This window comes from Bufo bufo, chromosome 3 (genome assembly GCF_905171765.1).
Source record: "Bufo bufo chromosome 3, aBufBuf1.1, whole genome shotgun sequence".
In the NCBI taxonomy this organism is placed as follows: domain Eukaryota; kingdom Metazoa; phylum Chordata; class Amphibia; order Anura; family Bufonidae; genus Bufo; species Bufo bufo.
Window position 1 is genome coordinate 409,592,377 of NC_053391.1, and position 19,438 is coordinate 409,611,814.

Below are 19,438 nucleotides of genomic sequence, written 5' to 3' on the forward strand. Positions count from 1 at the left end.
GGAGCATGAGATGCTCCGATGCTAGCCTCAGAGGGGCTGCCTGGGTGAAAATAAGGGTATGTCCGGGTTCAGCTCTGAACCCGGACAACCCCTTTAACCAAGCCTCCTCCCTTGAATGTTGAAGTAGTTAGGATATCTGCAGGTTTTCCCTGATTAACCCTAACAGGCAGTATGCTTAGTTTAATAGGTTATCATGTTGACACATGCTGTTTAAGGAAGGATCTATTACTTCTCTTTCTGAAAACACACTACAGAAATGGGCATTTCAAGTCTTCTGGACCATTTACACAAGGCAACTATTATTATGATTTGTTCATTTCTCAATGATTGCACTGATAATTGCCCTGCGGAAATGCACAAAATGATCAGCAATAAAGCAAAGTATGTACCTTAAGCCTAAATTGATTGTGCATACCTAAAAAGACACCAGTGGAGCAAGATATATGCTGCATGTCCTGCTGCACAGCCATGTAACACACAGAATTAAGCAGGAGGTTACAATGTTAATACTGATCAGTCTATATGTCGCAGGGAAATGATGAAAATGGAGATTTGATCAAATCCCTAAGGGAAATGATGAATTGGATGTACCTAAGGTAGATAGAGGCCCATTAGATGGAAATAACATTGTGGGGATCGTATTAGATATAAAAAATAATTTATACCAGATTGGTACCTCAGTTGGAATTATAAAAGATTGGCTACCTAGAGATGCTCTTCAAATAGCTACTGCAACATTTACCAAAACAGTTCCCCGAACTAACCTAAGTCTGCGTCAGATTGCAGGAAAATTATCCTTATTTGTAGGTCAAGGATTTAAGAAGTGTTCTTGTGAACAATCCAAAATACAATGTAAAACAAAAAGATGTGCCTGTAAAAAAAAGTAACGTACTTTGTAACTCGAGATGCCACAAATCAACGTATAAAAAAAAAAAATTAATGAACATTATTATTTATTAATTACATTCACAAAAAATGTTTAAAATTTCACTAAAAATATCCTTTTTGTTTTTAAAAATATCACCTAAAGTACCTATTTCTTACAATATTATTTCATATTATTATTATATTATCAAAAATATTAAACTTTTCACTAAAACAGTTAAGGGATTTGATGATCAAATCACTTACTTTCTTTTAGGGAACATCATCTTCTGTGAATTGATCATCTCCCTTAGGGATTTGATCAAATCTCTATTTTCATCTTAGGGATTTGATCAAATCTCCATTTTCATCATTTCCCTGCGACACATATACAAACACACTCAGGCACACACACACACAGGCACACACACACTCAGGCACACTCTCATGCACAGACACACACACTCAGGCACACACACACTCAGGCACACACGCACTCAGGCACACATAAACTCAGACACACACAAACACTCAGGAAAACACACACTCAGGCACACACTCATGCACAGACACACTCAGGCACACACACACACACACACTCAGGCACACACACACTCTCAGGCACACACACACACACACACTCAGGAAAACACACACTTAGGCACACACTCATGCACAGACACACTCAGGCACACACACACACACACACTCTCAGGCACACACACACACACACACACACACTCAGGCACACACACACACACTCTCAGGCACACACACACACACACACACACTCTCAGGCACACACACACACACACACACTCTCAGGCACACACACACACACACTCTCAGGCACACACACACACACTCAGGCACACACTCATGCACAGACACACTCAGGCACACACACACTCTCAGGCACACACACACACACACACTCAGGAAAACACACACTTAGGCACACACTCATGCACAGACACACTCAGGCACACACACACACACACACTCTCAGGCACACACACACACACACACACACACTCAGGCACACACACACACACTCTCAGGCACACACACACACACACACACACTCTCAGGCACACACACACACACACACACTCTCAGGCACACACACACACACACTCTCAGGCACACACACACACACTCAGGCACACACTCATGCACAGACACACTCAGGCACACACACACACTCTCAGGCACACACACACACACACACACACACACTCTCAGGCACACACACACACTCAGACACATCAGATTTTCATTCACCAGTGAACAATTGTATTACAAATGACTTTGTCTTGCTGGTTTCATCTAAGCAATGCTGGACGAGAATGTGGTGTTTTCTACTTGTACTTATTTTGACAGAAATGGGGTATTTTATATTGTTTTTGCTACCCTGGATATTTTCTAACAGGATATGATCCTATATTATAATCCTTTTTTTAGGGTAGGTTCACATCTGTGGCACAAACACTGGTAGAGGAACAAACCACTGGAGTTTACCGTATCCAGCACAGCTTAATACTGCAGCGCACTGCTGGGCACCGCCGGATCCCCATTGACTATATAATAGGACATGGCGGCTTTCCTGCATAAATGCTGAAGCTGGACAAATACCGCTGCAGTGTCATTGCAGTGCAGTGCGAGCGACAATGGATGAACACAAACATAGGCGTTCATTTGCAATACAAACTCTGAATGTGGGAGGAACGATCGCTACTGCAGTCATTCCTCCTTCATTCTTTTCTAATTATTATCGGCAGCACATTCCTGATTACACAGGGAGATGTGCTGCCAATAATCAGACATCTTTCATCCCGATGAAAAATGCCCATCACCTGGTGAATATTTGCTCGTTCATCGGCTGATTGATTATACAAGCCAGTTATGGGGAACGAGTGTTTGTTTGGAAGCTTTTTCACAATAACTGGACCAAAATCATGCCTTGAAGGTGTTGTGCAACTTTAAACCTTTTTTAACAGACCTCGCAGAGTGGCCGGACCCGCCTTGGTGATCGTACTTACCTGGTCCCAAACGCTGGGTTCCAGCTCCATCCGCCACAGGTCCCTGGTCTCTCGGAATCAATATTCTTTGTAATTATACATTTTTTTTGCAACACATTTTTGCAACATAAGATTTTCTTTTAATAACAAAGTAACAAGGACACCGTTGTAATCTCGTGGTCCCCAAGATTTACATTATTTTAACAAAGTGTGCACACTTATTAATACAGCGATAGATTACCATACAAACTATGCATTTTATAATTACTTATAGTTATTTTTTGTTTTAGGTATTCGTGATTTTATTTTGTAATAAAGAGTATATTTTCATAAAATATTGTACTCTGCTGTTAGATATTTTTTTTGTTAGATATTTGCCGGTGAGTGGGAGTGCCAATCAATATTTATTTGTCACATCCTTTGATGGAGGTCATGTGACTGCTGCAGCCAATTACTGGCTGCAGCAGTGACTTGTCTCCAGTGCGGCACATGACCCGTGACGTACCGCATGTATGACAGGTCACCGCCATGGCCAGTGATTGGCTGCAGCGGTCGCGTGATCTCCGTCAACAGGATGTTGATTCCGAGAGATCAGAGACCTGCAGAGACAGCCGTGGAGCGATGGAGCCGAAACCCAGCGGCAAGGACCAGGTAAGTATGATCACCACCTGAGAGTCCGGCCACACTGTGAGATCTGGTAAAAAAAAGTTTAAAGTTTCACAACCTCTTTTAGACAATGCGTAGACACTCTCCTTATGTGACTGTGCTCTTTTGGAAATGTTATCACAAGTAGACCTGCTATGTTCCATTTGCCATTTCTATCCAATATATATATTTTTAACTTTATCTGGGGTTTGTTCCTAGTACTTCGCTTCTACGGCCTCATGCACATGACCGTATTTTGTAACCGTGTTGCACTCGGACCCATTCATCCCACAAAAAAAAAAAGAAGATGCATCACGGATATCACACCACAAAATGGATGCATGTCGTATGCATGGGGCCTATGACTGGTTTGCATTTATACCTTGTAATAAAAAAAATAGATTTACCATGAAAAACAAGATAGATGCTGCCTACACTAACCCTTCACATTACTAAAATATGCTCACGGGTGACAAGGTGCCTTGACAGGGAAACAACAGCAGCAGTAAAAACAGCTAAAGCATGCTGACACGTCTTTAATACCCTTCATGCATAAATGTCCAAGATCTCTCCAAGATCAGCTCTAAGGTATTTGGGAGGTGACCAGGGAGTTTCTGCTAATCCATACAGGTTCACCCAGTACTATGCTACAAAACAGAAGTAGAAAAGCCTGAAGCCACCACAACACATACTTCAAATTCTGTTTTAGGATAGGTTCTAGAAGCAAAGGACAAGACAATGAGGGGGGTTTATTTATACTGCTTTCGTCTAATCCTCTCAGTCTTGATGTGTACAGTGAAAATAAGACTTCCAATAAAAAGTCTTCATGTCAAACATTAACCAGCCTTCAATGACTGCCCCATAGTTATTGCTTTCAAATAAAAACTCGCAAAGTATGTACGGTAGATAATCTACCAACATATTGTGTCTTCTGGATTCCTCAGACTGCCAGCCTTCTGTTCAGATCCAGGAGATCATAAAATAAATTCCAGTGTCAAATCATCATCAAGACTAATGGAAACAAGATTACAGAAGAAGGAGAGATCGTGAGAGAAAGGTGAACTCAACAAGAGCTGTGATAAGGGTTCACAACTCATTTTGCAATATAAAGTATTACCTTGAAAATGACCAAAGTGGCATTGGTGGTACTCAAGCAGTAGACTATGAAGTGCTGCAGCAGTCCCCTGGTTCTTGTACACGGTGTATCTCTGAAGGCTGGCGAGTCAGCACAAGCACAGGAGTCAGGATTTCTCTTGTACACCCTCCAGCCCTTCATTCTAAACACAGAGCTGGCTGCATACATGACTGCCGAGCTAATATATTCAGCACGCTAATCTACATATCCCCCTGGCACCAAGATGCTTGGAGCTAATTAAGCATACAATTCTCCATGTAGCTGTATGCACTAATGCCATGGTGACAATACACCACCTCTCTCTTGTGGAACATATTTTAATGCATATATTGCAGATGAACAATTCAAGGGGTTGTCTCAACCCATACATTGGTGGCATATCCGTAGTATAGACCACCAATGTCAGATAGGTGTGGGTCCCACCTCTGGAACCTGCTCTTATCCCCATAACGGGTCCCCAAAAGTGAATGTGAGCGAAGGAAAATACGTTGGTGTGCATGAGCCCTTAGATGTGTGTCTCACTGCAAACACAGTAAACGCGTTAACTCCTGCATACCCAGAGCGAACTGTTCAATGGGGCATCCACAAACAGAAATGTACCGTTAGTCACCGCACATAAAGCATTTTAGGAGTCCTCTCCTAGGCAGCAAGAATGCGTTATGCATGCAAAGACAAAGCCAGCTATCGGTTATCTGTAATGATGAAGATACACTGCATTTTCAATACAGTGGCTATACAGATGTAGCAGAGTTAAACCTGTCTTTTTATGCTTTGAGATAACCCCTCACTAAGACAATGCAATGCTATGTAAAAACTGTGTCCTACTACATCCAACAAACTCGGATCTGCTACATCCGACAAAGCCTTAAAAATGCTAAGGAAAATGGAAAATGAACGTTGCACTTCACAACAGGTGACCGGCGTGGGAACAGAGCCCAGCACATAGCCAACATACCTTCCTGTCTGTAGCCTCCCTCGGTGTGACTGGCTGCTTGTGATCCCTGTCAGACATTCGGACTGCGCCCTGGTGCATTGTCAGCCTAATCTCCCCGCAGAATGCCAGCCCCGCTCATTCCTGTGCATGCTGGGGACTGAATGCAGAGGGGCTTAGGACTTCACAATGATTGCAGTCAACTAGAGAATCACTGGGCAAATACAGGAGCTTGTCACGAACAGGCGAATCAGCACATACTTGAACATTACGAGTGTGGCTGTATCTGTGGCATGACTGTCTGCTTCGGGGCTTTCCACAGCCTGATAACCTATTTTTAAATCAGACTAACAATCTTTGCAAAATAGCTTTGAAAAACACCGGACGAGCGTCTAGGTTACAACAAGGCATCCGGAGTGAGTCGTCTGTCTCACCGGTGCCCAGAGACCTCCTCGAGTATGGGGAAGGACGGGACTGGCTTCTCTGTCAAATTAGAGAACATAAAATGGATTTCACCCCATGTCGTAAAGAGCGGCATGCATATGTTTTTCATTTGTGTTTCAGGTTCTCCATCTCAGTTTGCAGGCAATGAATAGAAACACTCCTGTTGACATTCAAAAGCTGAAAACCCATGTGCAGGTCCTATGCCACTGATCCACGTGAATGGCTCTTCGAGAGCTGTGATTCACACAATTGTGGGGGGGTCATTGAGGCAAGACCTTTCACCATTACTATAATAAAGGGGGTGCAGGGTATAGAAAAATTTTAGGGTTTTAGCTCACAGGCACCAACCTAGGACATTTTCTTATGTCTCAATAACAGACCTGCAAATGTAAATGCAGCACTCTACCCCTCAGTAAGCCTTCTCGCCAATTCAAGGAATTCCATGAAATGTGCATGCCTGTATCTAGAACAATCTGGCTGGTGGAGAGCACACCTTCCATCTGCTATATTGTTAGCCCAGCGCTCCGTGCTTGCGCCGCTGGTCCTACACGCAGGCACAGGCGTCGGGCCGCAGGCAGCAGGTAGCTTAACTGTTGTATCTGTGCTCCGTGCCAGAGTTTACTTCCTGCTTAAATCAATGGATAAGTGTGCTGTCTGTGGAGAACACATGGAGAACACAGACAACACACATCCCCGATTCAAGGACGTGTGAATAAGGCCTGCCTAAGGGTACTTTTTCCGGTATTGAGTTCCATCATAGGGGCTCAATACCGGAAAAAAACGCATCGGTTTTATCCCAATGCATTCTGAATGGAAAGCAATCCGTTTAGTATGCATCAGGATGTCTTCAGTTCAGTCCCTTGTACGGTATTTGGCCGCAGAAAATACCGCAGCATGCTGCAGTATTTTCTCCAGCCAAAATTCCAGAACACATGCCGGCATTAATTTCCATTAAAATGTATTAATGCCAGATCCGGTACCAAGTGTTCCGGAAAAATGGATGATCTTTAAAATCTGTGAAAAAGATAAATACCGGATCCGTTTTTCCAGAGGACACCAGAGAGACGGATCCGGTATTGCAATGCATTTGTCAGACGGATACGGATCAGGAAACAAATGATATCCGTTTGCATACGGATTTCCGGATCCGGCAGGCAGATTCTTCTAACGCTAGTGTGAAAGTACCCTTAGGCTACTTTCACATTAGCGTTTTTGCTGGATCCGGCAGGGTTCAGCAATAACGCTTCCATTACTGATAATACAACCATCTGCATCCGTTATGAACGGATCCGGTTGTATTATCTTTAACATAGCTAAGACGGATCCATCATAAACTCCATTGAAAGTCAATGAAGGACGGATCCCTTTGCTATTGTGTCAGAGAAAACGGATCCGTCCCCATTGACTTGCCTAGGGTTTCATGCCGGATCCGTCTTGCTCCGCATCCCAGGACAGAAAGCAAACCGCAGCATGTTGCGGTCTCCTCTCCGGTCTGGGAACGCAACTAAACAGAACGGAATGCATTTTGAAACATTTCGTTCTGTTCAGTTACGTTTTGTCCCCATTGACAATGAATGGGGACAAAACTGAAGTGTTTTTTTTCCGGTATAGAGCCCCTATGACGGATCTCAATTACATTCACACGACTGCAAAAAATGTCTGTGTGACAGCAGTTTTTTAGCAGCCCTCAAACAGCCGTTTTCAGAACCATTGCCGTCTATGGATCTATTGACACGGACTGTAAATAACAGACTTAAAAAATAGGACAGCCCCCATACAACACAAGGGAGATTTTATAATGGCCATTTTTTAGAAAGGATGTTTAAAATGGACTATTTGGCGGCTGTTTTTATTTTTCCGTGTGAATGTAACCTAACAGAGTATCAGCTCATTTACTACTTAAAGGGTTTCTCCACTTTGAATCTGTAGTTATTAAAAGGGTCACTTGACAATAAGTTGATCACAAAGTGTCCCCTTGTTAGGGTTAGGACCCCTCTCAATGAGCTGTGATCTGTGTGGAACATGGCAGTCAGGCCTCATGCACACAACCACGTTTTACAGTCTGCAAATCGCGGATCCGCAAAACAAGGATCACGGCTGTGAGCATGTTTTTTTCCCCCCGGCTACAAAAAAGTCCTATTCTTTTCTATTTTTTTTGCGGAGCCACGGAATGGACTTACAGATGTGGACAGCACACGGGTTGCTGTCTGCATCTTTTGCAGCCCCATCGGGATGAATGGCTCTGCATCCGATCCCCGTTTTTTCTGAAACTACAGCCATGTGTTCAATATCCCTACAGCTCCGCTACGGGGGAACTAAACATTACACGGTACCTATTCAGATCATAGGGGTTGTCCTTGTAAGGCCTCATGCACATGACCATATGTTCAGTCCACACCTGATCTGCATTTTTTGCATATCGGATATGGATCCATTCATTTCAATGGGGCCGCAAGAGATGCAGACAGCACACCGCGTCCATATGTCCCTCCTGCGGCCCTGCAAAAAAAAGATAGAACATGCCCTAGTCTTGTCTGTTTTGCTGACAAGGATAGGACATTTCTACAGGAGTAAAAACAAATTGTCGACATGCACACGGCCGGGATCTGTGTTTTGTGAACCGCAAAACGGATATGGTCATGTGCATTAGGCCTAATGGAAGAAAGGACAGGTTCTCCAGTGGGACAGATGCATTTTGTAACTGCTCTCCACTGAGGATCCTGAACAGAGGACCCCCTTCTATGAACGAATTCCCTACTAGGGATGAGCGAATCGACTTCAGAAGAAACATACGAACTCGATTCACATAAAACTTTGTTAGAATACTGTACGGCGCGAGCGCTCCATACAGTATTAGAATGTATTGGCTCCTGTGAGCCAAAGGTATTACTTTGTGAAGTCTCGCGGGACTTTGGGTAATAACTTCAAAAATTAATTTCTACTGTTGAAAAACTTTTACCGAACTCGGGTTCAGTTCCAAGGTACCACTTGGAACCGTAACAGAGTTCGAGAAAAGGTTTTTAACAGTAGAAATTAATTTTTGAAGTTATTACCAGCGAGACTTCGTGAAGTAATACCTTTGGCTCAATACTGTATTGCAGCGCTCGCTCCGTACAGTATTCTAACGACGTTTTATGCGAATCGACTTCAGATGTTTCATCCCTAATGGGTACACTGCCCAGCCCAACCTTTATGGACGAAATGATATGACTAAACATCTCGCAAAAAATAAAGCTACTGCAGACAACGCACTTGCTTTGAATTTTATTTTACAACACTAAAAAGTAAAATTTCCTATGACAAATAAGCATGTAGTAATTTCATATGTGATTCATATGACTGTGTTCAGTCCGGGAACCACGGCCTATGTGTCGTCTGCATCTCCTGGGCCCGAACGGACAGCATCCTAGTGATTTATAATACCGTCACTTCCTATCTGATTGTGGCTTTCTTGTACTGAACTCACATAAAAATTGGAATTAACTGTATCATAAAACACTATGATGCTGTCACTTCGGGTCAGAGGAGCCACGGTCGGTGCGCGAGATGTGGCTGAGACAGGGACAGTGTTTTCCTGACTGACCACGGTCGTGTGAGGCCTAAGGCTACTTTCACACTAGCGGCATGGACCTACCGGAATAAAACTACGACATGTCCGACATTTATTCCGGCAGCCTCTCGCCGTGCACTGCCGTACCTCCGCCGGAACTCCGCACTGCCCCCATTATAGTCAATGGGGACGGTGCGGCAGTCCGGGGGCACACGGTCACTAGCAGCATGACGGATCCGACAGGCTGTTCACCTGACGGAACAGTGTGAAAGTAGCTTTAGGCCTCTTGCAGGTTTGTGTGTGCCCCGTTGCCGTATTGCGGACTGCATTTGTGAATCTGCAATACACGGGCGCCATTCCCATTCACTTCAATGGGTCCGCAAATCCAGAGTTGCGGAATGGTGCGGAACGGAACCCTACAGAAGCACTACAGAGTGCTTCCGTGGGGTTTCGTCCCGAACTTCCGTTCCGCAAAAAGATAGAACATGTCCTATCTTTTTGCGGAACGGCCGGATCGCGGACCCTTTGAAGTGAATGGGTCCGCGATCCGCTGCCGCTGCCCCACGGACTGTGTTCGTGCATTGCGGCCCGCATTTTTCAGCACGACCACGGGGTTCACACGTTTGTGTGCAGGAGGCCTTAAGCTGCTTTCACAATTGCGGCAGCAGGGTCCAGCAGTCTGTTCTGGCAGGGGAACAGCCTGACGAATCCGTGCTAACGCTAGCCCATCGTGCCGCTGGAGGTCCGGCCGCAGCATGGCAAACAAGCTGAGAGGCGGCTGGACAAAAGCCGTAGTGTGCTGTAGTTTTTGTCCGGCCACCTCTCGCCATGTTTATAGTGAATGGGGCCGCAGCGGATTTCCGGCGGACGGTGGGCAAGTAGTCTTGGAGTAAAATCAGTCACAAACATGAGATTGCAATTACACTGGTTTGGTGCCTGCCTTCCATGGAGATGTTACACTGTGTCACCAATATGATGATCTATGTGAAATGTGAATACAGGAGTAATTGGTGGATGTAGTGTCATCTTGGTACTGACTATTTCTCCTATTTCACCTGACAAGCACATCTTCATGTATTTTATTCCTAGTTTATTGTTCCCATAACTGTGATCTCATGGTTATAATACGATGATCTCCCTGAAGTCGACGTCAGGGCCCTGGTATGTCTGCCCATTACAGCAATTGTAAAATATGTCCCTCTTCACATACAATGGATATGTGCTGCCAATCCGGTGCTCACATTTGTTATGGTTGGCTCTGTTCTAGCAATGTCAAACTTTATCACGTCCGCACCCCGTCAAATATATCCCCGGAGACCCTGCTATACAAACATATGGGCTGTATGTGCCTCACACAGAAAGGTCCTTCTGACAATATAACGGCATTTCCTCAATAAATTATTCCATGGGCAGTCCCAAAACCAGGAGAGGGGGCTACACCGAGATCAGATATAAGGGAAAGATCCGTGTTTTTTACTCGCACCTGGTTATAGCTCACAATAACTGATGGAAATCACTGACCGAACACTGACTGTGTGAAAGTAGCTTAACATTTGTTTCTGCTTTTACTAGTTATATCTGCTTTCAGTAGTTATATATGTTTTCACTAGTTACATCTGTTTATACTAGTTATGTCTATTTTCACTAGTTATATCTGTTTTCACTAGTTATCTCTGTTTTTACTAGTTATCTCTGTTTTTACTAGTTATGTCTTCTTTCATTAATTATATCTGTTTTCACTAGTTATCTGTTTAAACTAGCTATGTCTGTTTTTACAAATTATATCTGCTTTCACTATTCATATCTGTTTACGCTAGTCATGTCTGTTTTTACTAGTCATATCTGTTTTACGGGTTACAGTATGTCTGCTTTTACTAATTACATCTGTTTTCACTAGTTATGTATTTTCATTAGTTATATCTGTTTACAATAGTTCTGTCATTTTTACTAGCTATATCTGTTTCAACTAGTTATATCTATTTACACTAGATATGTCTGTTTTCACTAGTTATATCTGTTTACACTAGTTATATCTGTTTTCCCAACAGGATATGTCACCAAAACTTTCCTGATTGCTGAACCACCAGCCTGCCTAGTCATGCAGAGTAGGAGGAAGGGAGATCTATCACTGGATAACTAGGCAGGATTACTGTTCAGGAGCAGTGATGGTCAGTTCGCAGTGTTTGCCAGCGAACACATGCGGGCTGCCATCTTTAGTAAGGTAGACTCACCCGTCCAGCGATACACAGGTAAGCCCTTACCTGTGCTGCGAGCTGCTCTGAAATCAAATGCGGTCACCGGGAGCAGGCAGCTCCGAGAACAGGCCGATGAAGGCCCCCGGCGGCTGTTCTCAGAACTGCCTGCTCCCGGTGACTGCATTTGATTTCAGACAGGCTCCCGGCACAGGTAAGGGCTTACCTGTGCATCGCCGGACGGGTGAGTCTACCTTACTAAAGATGGAAGCCCGCATGTGTTCGCTGGCGAACACTGCGAACTGACCATCACTGTTCAGGAGCGTGAAGAGGCTAAGCGACTACTTCTTTGGGAGCTTTAAAGAGGACCGGTTACCTCTCCTGACATGTCTGTTGTAGTAATTACTTGCATCCTCCGTGTAATAATAATTCTGGAGCATCTCTTGTTATGACTATGTTGTGCTGTTCCTCTATTATTCCTACTACTTTCTGAATGAATTGCAATCAGGTGGAGATAAAAGTCCATCTCTGCGTTACCAGTAAGGCCCTATTCACATCAGCGTTCAGCCTTTCCGTTCTCTTGCTCCGTTATAGGAGCAGGAAAACGGAAAGGACGGATTTGGCTCATAACTGAGCCGAACGGAGCCTACGGACCTCATAGACCCCCATAGACTATAATGGGGTCCGTTAGGTTTCCGTTTAGAAGATGATTTTGGAGCGGAGACAAAAGTCCTGCATGCAGGACTTTTGTCTCCGCTCCAAAATCATCTTCTGAGCGGAAACCTAACGGACCCCATTATAGTCTATGGGGGTCTATGAGGTCCGTAGGCTCCGTTCGGCTCAGTTATGAGCCAAATCCGTCCTTTCCGTTTTCCTGCTCCTATAACGGAGCAAGAGAACGGAAAGGCTGAACGCTGATGTGAACATAGCCTTAGGGGTGTTTTCCTGCACAGTCTGCCACTATCCAATCAGTGCTGCCAGTGCCAGACTGTATGGGGACACACCTCCAAGTAGTAATACCCAGATGGACCTTTAGGGATGCCTTCACACGCAGCAGATTTTGTGTCAGAAAATTCTGCAACTCAAAATCAGTTCCATTCATATGAATGGGGCAGCAAACACATGGATTTCTGCAAGCTCCATTAAAGGGGTTCTGCACTTTCATTTAACTGATGATCTATCCTCTGGATAGATCGTCAGCTTCTGATCGGCGGGGTCCGATACCCGGGACCCCCGCCGATCAGCTGTTTGAGAAGGCAGCGGCGCTCCAGTAGCGCCGCGGCCTTCTCACTGTTTACCACAGGCCCACTGACGTCACGACTAGTATCAACTAGCGTGGGCGGGGCTAAGCTCTGTTCACTTGAATGGAGCTTAGCCCCGCCCACGCTAGTTTATACTAGTCGTGACGTCAGTGGGCTGGCGGTAAACAGTGAGAAGGCCGTGGCGCTGCTGGAGCGCCCCTTCCTTCTCAAACAGCTGATCGCGGGGGTCCCGGGTGTCGGATCCCCGCCAATCAGAAGCTGATGATCTATCCAGAGGATAGATCATCAGTTAAATGAAAGTGCAGAACCCCTTTAAGGTAAATGGAACTTATTTTCAGTCTCTGAATTTTCTGTCTGTGAAGACACCCTAACTCAGGGATGGGCAAACTGCAGCTCTCCAGCTGTTCTAAAACTACAAATCCCATCATGCCCTGCTGTAGGCAGACTGGGCATACTGGCATTTGTAGTTTTGCAACAGCTGGGAAGCCGCAGTTTGCCCATCCCTGCCCTAACAAACTTCTAGTAGGAATAATAGAGGAACAGCGTACAATACAGTTATAGGAAAAGTTGCTCCACAATTGCTATTAAAGGGGAATGAAAGTATTTACTAAAACAGGTCAGAGGAGGTGACAGGTCCTCTTTAATAATGGTTATATTAGTCGTCACCTTGCACCTTGGCAACTGAAGAACCGATATTCATTGGTGATGTCTTCTCATTTTAGAGGTAAATGCTCTTTAATGACTGTACAATCATGAACGTTTTCCTGATATAACGGATTCATGCTACACTGACTTCCAGAGACAGAAAATGTAGAGAACAGATTGCGCAGAACATGCAAGGCATACAGCTACATGAGCAGAGCCCGCATGGGGGAGGAGAGGGTGTTGATCAGCAACAAAGTGCTAATTAATTCCCACAATCTGCAAAGGGAAAGAAGCAGATAGCTGCAGGGAGAATTCCACATCATATCCAAATATTCTTCTGAGACAGCGCCATTAAGGGCTCAGGCACACGGCAAACAGCAGGTCAGCAATATCAGGCACCGGCCGTGTGCACCCCGCATCACGGATGCGGACCTATTCACTTGAACGTGTTCTATTTTTTGTGCGGTGTAGACGGATCACGGACCAATTCAAGTTGAACGGGCCTGGATCCATCTGCGGTCCCGAATGCACAGAATGGACGACCAACGGCCGTGTGCATGAACCCTAAGGCCCCTTTCACACGAGCGAGTTTTCTGCACGGGTGCAATGCGTGACGGGAACGCATAGCACCCGCACTGACTCCGGACCCATTCATTTAGTAAAAAACGCAGCATGTTCTATATTCTGCGTTTTTTCACGCAGCCCTGGCCCCATTGAAGTGAATGGGGCTTCAGGGAAAAACGCATTGTAATCCAGAAGCATGTGCGGATGCGATGCGTTTTTCACTGATGGTTGCTAAGAGATGTTGTTTGTAAACCTTCAGTTTTTTATCACGCACGTGAAAAACGCATCAAAACGCATTGCACCCGGCGGGAAAAACTGAAAACAGAACGCAATTGCAGACAAAAATGACTGCACGTGCTTGCAAAATAGTGCGAGTTTCCCTGAACGCATTCGGACCTAATCCGTCACGCTCGTGTGAAAGAGGCCTACCTGTGTTACCAGCAACCATGCACAGAACACAAGGCACTACGCACTAACTATATACATACATGAAAACCCCTGCTTAAATGAACTGCTCCGTGAAAATGGCAGACCTGGGGCATCCATACATGCAGTGATTACAGAGCCACGACTCGAGAGAAAAGAACCGTACTGTGCATGTGCAGAGGTTATACAGCACAGGCGAAAGGTTACAGGGCAGGAGTCCCATCAAAGGGAGTGGCTTGACAAGAACAATGGCAGGGCTGGGGTGCAATGAGGGGTTCAGCCCAACCCTTGGTGCACTTCATTTACATATTAATTCAAAAGCATTTTTATCAGGATTGCAACAAGGAAGATAAAAAAAAGGACAGTGTTATTATAGTGCAAGCACTACCCGTCATTATCTTTGGTTTAATTCCAAATTTTATGCTGACAGGCTCCCTTTAACCCCTTAAGGACACAGCCTTTTTACACCTTAGGACCAGGCCATTTTTTGAAAATCTGACCAGAGTCCCTTTAAGTGCTGATAACTTTAAAACGCTTTGACTTATCCAGGCCGTTCTGAGATTGTTTTTTCGTCACATATTGTACTTCATGACACTGGTAAAATGGAGTCAAAAAAATAATTTTTTTTGCACCAAAAAATACCTAATTTAACAAAAATTTGGAAAAATTAGCAAATTTCAAAGTTTCAGTTTCTCTACTTCTGTAATACATAGTAATACATTCCCCATATGTCTACTTCATGCTTGAATTGTTTTGGGAATGATATTTTATTTTTTGGGGATGTTACAAGGCTTAGAAGTTTAGAAGCAAATCTTGAAATTTTTCAGAAATTTACAAAAACTCAATTTTTAGGGACCAGTTCAGGTCTCAAGTCACTTTGCGAGGCTTACATTATAGAAACCACCCAAAAATGACCCCATCTAAGAAACTACACCCCTCAAGGTATTCAAAACTGATTTTGCATTCGTTGTTAACCCTTTAGGTGTTGCACAAGAGTTATTGGCAAATGGGGAGGAAATTAGAGAATTTCATTTTTTTGTCAAATTTTTCATTTTAACCCATTTTTTCCACTAACAAACCAAGGGTTAACAGCCAAACAAGACTGTATCTTTATTGCCCTGACTCTGCCGTTTACAGAAACACCCAATATGTGGCCGTAAACTACTGTACGGCCACACAGCGGGGCGTTGAGTGAAAGGTGCGCCGTTTGGTTTTTGGAAGGCTGATTTTTATGGACTGGTTTATTTACACCATGTCCCATTTGAAGCCCCCTGATGCACCCCTAGAGGAGAAACTCCCTAAAAGTGACCCCATCTAAGAAACTACACCCCTCAAGGTATTCAAAACTGATTTTACATACGTCGTTAACCCTTTAGGTGTTGCACAAGAGTTATTGGCAAATGGCGATGAAATTTGAGAATTTCATTTTTTTGCCTAATTTTCCATTTTAACCCATTTTTTCCACTAACAAAGCAAGGGTTAACAGCCAAACAAGACTGTATCTTTATTGCCCTAACTCTGATGTTTACAGAAACACCCCATATGTGGCCGTAAACTACTATACGGGCACACAGCGGGGCGTAGAGTGAAAGGTGCGCCGTTTGGTTTTTGGAGGGCTGATTTTGCTGGACAGTTTTTTTGGCACCATGTCCCATTTGAAGCCCCCCTGATGCACCCCTAGATTATAAACTCCATAAAAGTGACCCCATCTAAGAAACTACACCCCTCAAGGTATTTAAAACTGATTTTACAAACTTTGTTAACCCTTTAGGTGTTGCACAAGATTTAATGGAAAATAGAGATACAATTTCAAAATTTCACTTTTTTGGCAGATTTTCCATTTTAATATTTTTTTTCCAGTTACAAAGCAAGGGTTAACAGCCAAACAAAACTCATTATTTATGGCCCTAATTCTGTAGTTTACAGAAACACCCCAGATGTGGCCGTAAACTACTGTACGGGCACACGGCAGGGCGCAGAAGGAAAGGAACGCCATACGGTTTTTGGAAGGCAGGTTTTGCTGGACAGTTTTTTTTTACACCATGTCCCATTTGAAGCCCCCCTGATGCACCCCTAGAGTAGAAACTCCAAAAAAGTGACCCCATTTTAGAAACTACGGGATAGGGTGGCAGTTTTGTTGGTACTAGTTTAGGGTACATATGATTTTTGGTTGCTCTATATTACACTTTTTGTGCGGCAAGGTAACAAGAAATAGCTTTTTTGGCACCGTTTTTTTTTTTGTTATTTACAACATTCATCTGACAGGTTAGATCATGTGGTAATTTTATAGAGCAGGTTGTCACGGACGCGGCGATACCTAATATGTATACAATTTTTTTTATTTATGTAAGTTTTACACAATGATTTCATTTTTAAAACAAAAAAAATGTTTTAGTGTCTCCATAGTCTAAGAGCCATAGTTTTTTCAGTTTTTGGGCGATTATCTTAAGTAGGGTCTCATTTTTTGCGGGATGAGATGACGGTTTGATTGGCATCTATTTTGGGGTGCGTATGACTTTTTGATTGCTTGCTATTACACTTTTTGTGACGTAAGATGAAAAAAAATTGCTTTTTTTACACCGTTTTTATTTTTATTTTTTTACGGTGGTCATCTGAGGGGTTAGATCATGTGATATTTTTATAGAGCCGGGCGATACGGACGCGGCGATACCTAATATGTATACTTTTTTTTTATTTATGTAAGTTTTACACAATGATTTCATTTTTGAAACAAAAAAAATCATGTTTTAGTGTTTCCATAGTCTAAGAGCCATAGTTTTTTCAGTTTTTGGGCGATTATCTTAGGTAGGGTATGATTTTTGCGGGATGAGATGACGGTTTGATTGTTACAATTTTGGCGTACATGCGACTTTTTTGATCACTTTTATTACCTTTTTTGGGAAGTAAGGTGGGCAAAATTTCAATTTCATCATAGTTTTTGATTTTTTATTTTTATGGCGTTCACCGTTCGGGTAAAGTAACATGACCGTTTTATAGATCAGGTCGTTACGGACGCGGCGATACCAAACATGTGTAGGGAATTTTATTTTTTTCATTTTTTATCAGTGATAAATGTGTTTTTTGATTTTTACTTTTTTTTCACTTTTATTCACTTTTTTTTGACCCAGACCCACTTGGTTCTCGAAGATCCAGTGGGTCTGATGTCTGTATAATACAGTACAGAACAATATATATTGTACTGCACTGTATTTTACTTACACTGAACAGATCTATGCCTTCAGCACAGATCTGTTTAGCACCATGGACAGCAGGACGCCTGAGAGGCGTCCTGTTGCCATGGGAACCTTCCCCGTCTGCTCAGTTCTGGTCAGAACTTCGCAGACGGGGAAGGGTAAGGAGGGGATCTGTCGGGGGGCTGTCTGGGGGCTCTCTCCCTCCCCATCGGGGGGCTGCAAAGGCACAGCAGCCCCCCGATGGGAGAGGGAGGGAGCTCCCTGCGCTGTTAACCTTTTCCATACAGCGGACCGCTGTATGGAAAGGGTTAAACGGCTGACATCGCATCGCAGATGTCAGCCGTTTATAACAGGGTGCCAGCAATGTGCTGGCACCCTGGTATACCCACTAGAAACCAACGATTATACCAGGGGAGGCAGGCGGGGGATCGCGATCCCGCCTGCCGCACCGCCCGCCTCCCGCACCGCCCACACCGCCCGCAACCCTCCCCCTGCACCTCCCGCCACCATAAAATCATTCGGAGGTGCAGGGGGGGGTGAATAAAACGTTTTTTTAGGCATATAAAGTTTCTGATCCCAGCGGTCAGGGACCGCGGGGACCAGAAACTGCAGAAATCGCAGCAAACCGCAGGTCTGAATTGACCTGCGGTTTGCCGCGATCGCCGACATGGGGGGGTCACGGGACCCCCCCGCGCATTTAGCCTAGGTGCCTGCTCAATGATTTGAGCAGGCATCGGGTTCCGATCACTGCCAGCCGCACGGCAGTGATCGAAAATACACAGGGCGTACATGTACGCCCTGTGTCCTTAAGTACCAGGGCACAAGGGCGTACCTGTACGCCCTATGTCCTTAAGAGGTTAAGGGCTCGTTCACACAAACGTTTTTTGCGTTCCGTATACGGTCCGTATATGAAACCATTTATTTCAATGGTTCCGCCCAAAAAAAAGGAATGTACTTCGTATGCATTCCGTTTCCGTACTTCCGTTCCTTTCAAAGATAGAACATGTCCTATTATTGCCCGCAAATCACATTCCATGGCTCCATTCAACTCAATGGGTCCACAAAAAAAACTGAACACATCCGTTTTTGCGGAACCATCTATTGAAAATTTTATGCCCAGCCCAATTTTTTCTATACAATTACTGTATACTGTATATGCCATACGGAAAAACGGAACAGAACCAGAAACACTACTGGAACAAAAAACGAATCCGTTAAAAATGGCCCGCAAAAAAAGTCATATTATCGTGTGAACAAGCCCTAACTCTTAGGCTGGTTTCACACGGGCGTTGCGGGAAAAGGTGCGGGTGCGTTGCAGAAACATGCGCGATTTTTCCACGCGAGTGCAAAACATTGTAATGCATTTTGCACGCGCGTGAGAAAAATTGGCATGTTTGGTACCCAAACCCGAACTTCTTCACAGAAGTTCGGGTTTGGGTTAGGTGTTCTGTAGATTGTATTATTTTCCCTTATAACATGGTTATAAGGGAAAATAATAGCATTCTGAATACAGAATGCATAGTATAATAGGGCTGGAGGGGTTAAAAAAAATAAAAAATAAAAAT

At 44.1% G+C, this 19,438-nt stretch overlaps 1 protein-coding gene across 5 annotated transcripts in view; it reads right to left on the reverse strand.

The window, feature by feature from the left end:
• Positions 1-19,438, reverse strand: part of KSR1 (kinase suppressor of ras 1) — a 154,228-nt gene that overhangs the window by 64,925 nt on the left and 69,865 nt on the right. The window contains exon 1 of one of the 5 annotated variants that reach the window (XM_040424874.1): positions 5,621-5,762. The exons of 3 other annotated variants lie outside the window; for them this stretch is intronic. In XM_040424874.1, the coding sequence (XP_040280808.1) occupies positions 5,621-5,698 (78 nt within the window). In that variant the 5' untranslated portion in view covers positions 5,699-5,762. Of the gene's footprint in view, positions 1-4,647; positions 4,736-5,620; positions 5,763-19,438 lie in introns of those variants that run through there. One more of the 5 variants, XM_040424875.1, reaches the window with a different exon arrangement.